The following is a 4658-nucleotide window of genomic DNA, read 5'->3' on the forward strand; positions in this document are numbered from 1 at the left end:
GCAGTGCTCTAGCATGTTGTGCTACACTCTGTTTTTCTGTCCCAGATTAAAGTTTGTGTGAAAACAGAAATCATGCAGAATCCAAGCTCTGTTGTTTCTCAAAGATGCAAGATGCTATCACAATATCTGTGGTGTGGTGCCTCTACATTAGTAGTTAGAAGTGTCTCCTGCAGACTAAAGAGCTCCCTGGCAACCCCTGGCAGGGTGCTGCCCCTTTTCAGGAGATTAGTTGCCAAATCTCAGCCCTGTTACGCACTATTCAAAATGAGTCCACTTACCGTGTTTGCCCTACAGCTGTTAAGTGGCTGACACCCATACGAGGGTGACCTGGAAAGCTTTATGGGAACAATTTAGCTATCCATACAGGAGAAGCTAATAAAAAGTACATTCAGCTTCCAAATCTGTATGAGGATCCTTTGTGAATTGAGTGCTGGTTTTTTTTGACATCTGCTCTGTGATAAGCAGAGAATTGGCTCTGGTAATGGCAGAAGATAGCAGGCATTAAACAGGGAAATCTGAAGAGGTGAAAGTAGCAATTACAAAGTTATTGGAGACTCTATGCCCAAAATAAAGAAGGGCCGGTTGCTTTGGGCTTATATAAAATAAGCCTCCCCCAGCCAATGCAATAAAGCACAAGATGAACAAGGAGGAGGCTATACTATGGAAGGGAAAGAAAAAATAATCAAGTGTACAGAAAGTAACAAGTTAGTATCCTACAATCCTGCTTCATTAAAGAAGAGTTGTATTTGCATCTCTGTTTATCCCTGAAATTATATTTCCTTTGAAAGAGCTGGGCAAAATGTTGTTGCTGTCAGGTCTCAGTACTTCAATTGTCAGTATTGATATTTTGAATATTTCAGGTGGTGACACAAAATTAACATTGTATTAGATAAGTTCTTGTGTCTCTTCATCAGCTCTGCTCTTTCTGTTATGGTGTTGTTACCACGAGCTATTTTTTCATTCAGTTGGAACATAAGTGAACAGCACTTCACCTGTGCAGAAAATAATTGTGAGTTCTTCTGTGTTCACAGGATTTGAATGCAGTCTGAATCCAAAAAGTATGAAGAAGAGACACCGTCTCTGCACTGGGGGATGGATCCTGTGTTTTCTGCATTCGCAAGACTCTATATTAAAGATATAAAAGAAATGAGAGAATCTAAACAAGTGCCAGGTATGTACTTACGTGTGCTGATGCACGCAGAATTGTAGTTGATTGATGTTGTGCTCTTTATCCAGGGATTGCAGAATGCTTCACGAACACTGGTAATTTTCTGTGCCCCTAAGCTAAGTGACATTAGTATCTTTACCAGTTCTAAGAACAACAGGTTGCATGTGAAATATATGTGAAAAATAAAATGTGTTTATTTTCTAATGGCTTTTCTTCCTGTTATCTATCTATATATATATAGATAAAGAACTTCTTTTATGCTAAGGTAATGTTATGTTTCCTCTGTGTGGTATTGCTTGTTATTTTTCTGATAAATTTAATTCTAAAAATGCTGGTCCTTTCTGGCCATATGTGTTCTATCTTTCCACTCCCTACAACATTTGAGAAGGATTTTATGCCTCTTTGTTGCAAAATTTTGACAGTTAATGACATTGCTGGGTGTATGTGTCCTGCTTTTTCCTCTGGATATTAGTATGTTATAAAACAGATGCAGGGGTTAAGGTTTTGCCTGTTTAATTTCAAGATATGATAGGTGTATGACATTCTTCATACATTTGAACAACCTTATTGTAAATTCTGGCACCTGTGCTGAATCTGGTACGGCACCTTTTATTTCCTAACCATTGCTGGAAATTGTATGCTTTGCAGTCTGTTTCCTGCTGGTCTTCAGCCAATATCACCCACATGTGTACGTTGTCTAAAGCAACGGGGGTCTGACCTTGAAGTTCTGTTTTCACTACGAAGATGTTAAATGGACTGCAGTGTGTTTTCTGCTGGAGAGGGGTTCATTACTCCAGGCTGAAGCTTGACAAGGTGCAATGTTATCAGGCAAGAACCCAAGGAACTTAGAATTAATGAGGAAAAGCAGTAAACCCTAAGCAAATTGTGTGGGCTTTTGCTTGGTTTTGGCATTTTGTTTGGGTTTTTTCTTTTTTTTTCTTCCACAGAGACAAGGTACATCTGTTTGGCCCTTAAATATATTCTGTCTTGTAGGTTTTGTTATTCATGTTTATTTTTCTTTAACAGCAAGGGTAACAGCAGTGCTGTTCTTGCAGTAATGAAAGACTGGTGGTTTTGTTATGCTTTTCTTGCAACCATTTTTATGTACGTAGGAACCTCGCAAACTGCAAAGCCCAGTATTTATACCTCGTTGTTATTTAACGTGATGGGAGAGCTTTTTGTCTTAAATGATTGCATGAATTAGGGCACAGTTTGTTGTTGATGTTTGTACCAGAGGGAGTAGTATTTGGAGACAGTTTTAAGGTGTGCAGTCTTACACTAGTACTGGTGTAGCAAACACATCAGGTGAACCAAGTACAAACCGATTCAATGTCAGCAGAATGGGATAGTAGCTTGGACTTGGACACTAGTACACAGACTGCAAAAATATATTCAGAAGATTAAATTTACAAACATCAACAAACATTTCCTGAGCATGGGAACAGTCATAGAAAGAACAATCCTGCTGTCTTTTTTTCCACTTCTAAATTACCTGAATTTCCTTTCTCCCTTCCCTTCCTATTCTTTTGCTTAAGTGAGTTGTCTTCTGCTTCTGGAACTTTTTCAGTTTTGTTACTTTTTCTTTTTTCTAAGATGATCTTAAGGAAGTGGTATCTGTCAGTCAAGATATCAGCCTTTAAAATTGGTGCATGCGAGCTTTCTCCACTTCCTGTGCATCTGGGGTGTTTTGCACAATTAAGCTTGCTTGCAATCCTGTATCTCTTTCTAAAGCAAACTTTAAAAAATAAAATGAAATTTCCTGGAACAAACATTTGGATTTTGTGCATCTCCTGGTGCTGTGTGTACACCAAACCAGACATCTTTCAGTGCATCTTGTTTATTGGCAACAAATGATAGCACAACAGAAAGACACAGAAGAAAATGTTTGCTGTCAGTTTCCTGCCTCTAATGGGTTTGTTAAAGACCAGCTGAAGCTAAATATATGATTGGCTATAAATCAGTCATTGAATAATGCTAATTAAGAGTGAATGAGTGCAAAACAAAGCATTGTAACTACAGGGAATGGAAAGAAACACAGATGGAATGGAATGTCAGGAAAAACATCCTTAGAATGACATCTGCTAAACTGTGGAGCAGCATTCTCAGGGAAAAAGGTGGGATGCCCTTCACCGGGATTGTTTATATCCTGACTGTACAGATTGCCAGGAATTTTACTGTACAGAGTGGTCTTTTATTGGCCCTGAGGAAATGGACTGAATGACCTAATTAGTTTTTTCTTTCCATTTTTAAGCATTAGGATTTGATGCCACAATGACTAATCCCTTAAAACAGCACAGAGGAAAGCAGTAAACCTGGCCAATTACTCTCCTCCTATAAATGGTGACAAGAAGGATGGAAACCTCCTAGATAAAAACAGCAATTGTGTTGTCTTAGAGGCCTTGAAATTAGAGTGGGTGCCAAACTCGTCTGTAACACATAATCACATCATAGAAATGAGCTTTTCTCAGATTTATCATGCACCACTGCATTGTGACAGCTTATCAACAAGTGAGGAAAGCTACAAATGGCATAAAAAGAGGTAATAGTAATGAAAGCAATTGCAAACAGCTCAGTGTTCAGCACTGCTGGTAAAAACATGACCAGAACTTGCCCTAGGGAGCTCGGTATCTATAGCCCCCTATACCGCCTGCTGTGGCTTCCTGTTGTGGTAACAGCATATTAATGTATGTGTTACCTACTGGGTTACGAGGAGCTTGGCTGAGTGTGCCTGTACATAGCTTCAAATGTTTAATATATTTTTACTGCTACCAATATGAACATGATTTGAACAAATAAGCTGGCAGAAGAAACAAACTACACCTTGAGGTGGTCAAGTTCAACAACTTCCAATAGTGTAAATACAATTATATCTTTCAAATGAACTCAGGTAGTTTCTCGGAGAGTTAAGGGTTGAATTCTATGTGAGTTTACGGGGATGGAGAGAATCGGTTTTATCTGGTCTCTGCTTACTAACCCGGAAATGAACGTAATAACATCTTGCTTGTTTGTACAGTCAAGAGCTTGGTGTCTTGCCCTGCAACTGATCCCAGACCACCTTTTATAGAGATTTTATCAGGTTTAGTGAGGAAACGTGTACAGCGGGAGCATCTCCATTGAGGGTGCCTATAGCAGCATTCGGTGTCCTGGTAAATGTATGAGAGCAACGTGGACAGATTCTGTATGCCAGACCTGACCAGCGACTGCAGGATTAGTATAGCCACCTCTGACTATGAAACAGCGATACGTGCATCCTCAGCGTTGCAGTGGAATTCTGTCAGAACAACTTCTGGTTTTGAAGCTGCTTGGCTGATCACCTGTGATTCCTTCCGAAACTTTGGGTTTTTTTGTCTGTCTTGGGTGAAGAAAGCTAATTCTGGGCTCACTTAAGGCTGCTAGCTATGTAGGACAAGTTATTTCTGGATTTTGGTTTTGATTTTCTATTTTTTTTCAATACAGAACCTTTTTCTGACTCCGTTGTTGCAGTGTTTCT

At 39.3% G+C, this 4658-nt stretch overlaps 1 protein-coding gene across 1 annotated transcript in view; it reads left to right on the top strand.

The window, feature by feature from the left end:
* Positions 1-1038: 1038 nt before the first annotated feature.
* The window catches only part of OBFC1 (oligonucleotide/oligosaccharide-binding fold containing 1), a 25715-nt gene continuing 22095 nt past the window's right edge, over positions 1039-4658 (top strand). Inside the window, exon 1 of the mRNA XM_010152955.1 lies at positions 1039-1171. Coding sequence (XP_010151257.1) covers positions 1039-1171 — 133 coding nt within the window. The remainder of the gene's footprint in view (positions 1172-4658) is intronic.

Source organism: Eurypyga helias, unplaced genomic scaffold (assembly GCF_000690775.1).
Source record: "Eurypyga helias isolate BGI_N326 unplaced genomic scaffold, ASM69077v1 scaffold1906, whole genome shotgun sequence".
In the NCBI taxonomy this organism is placed as follows: domain Eukaryota; kingdom Metazoa; phylum Chordata; class Aves; order Eurypygiformes; family Eurypygidae; genus Eurypyga; species Eurypyga helias.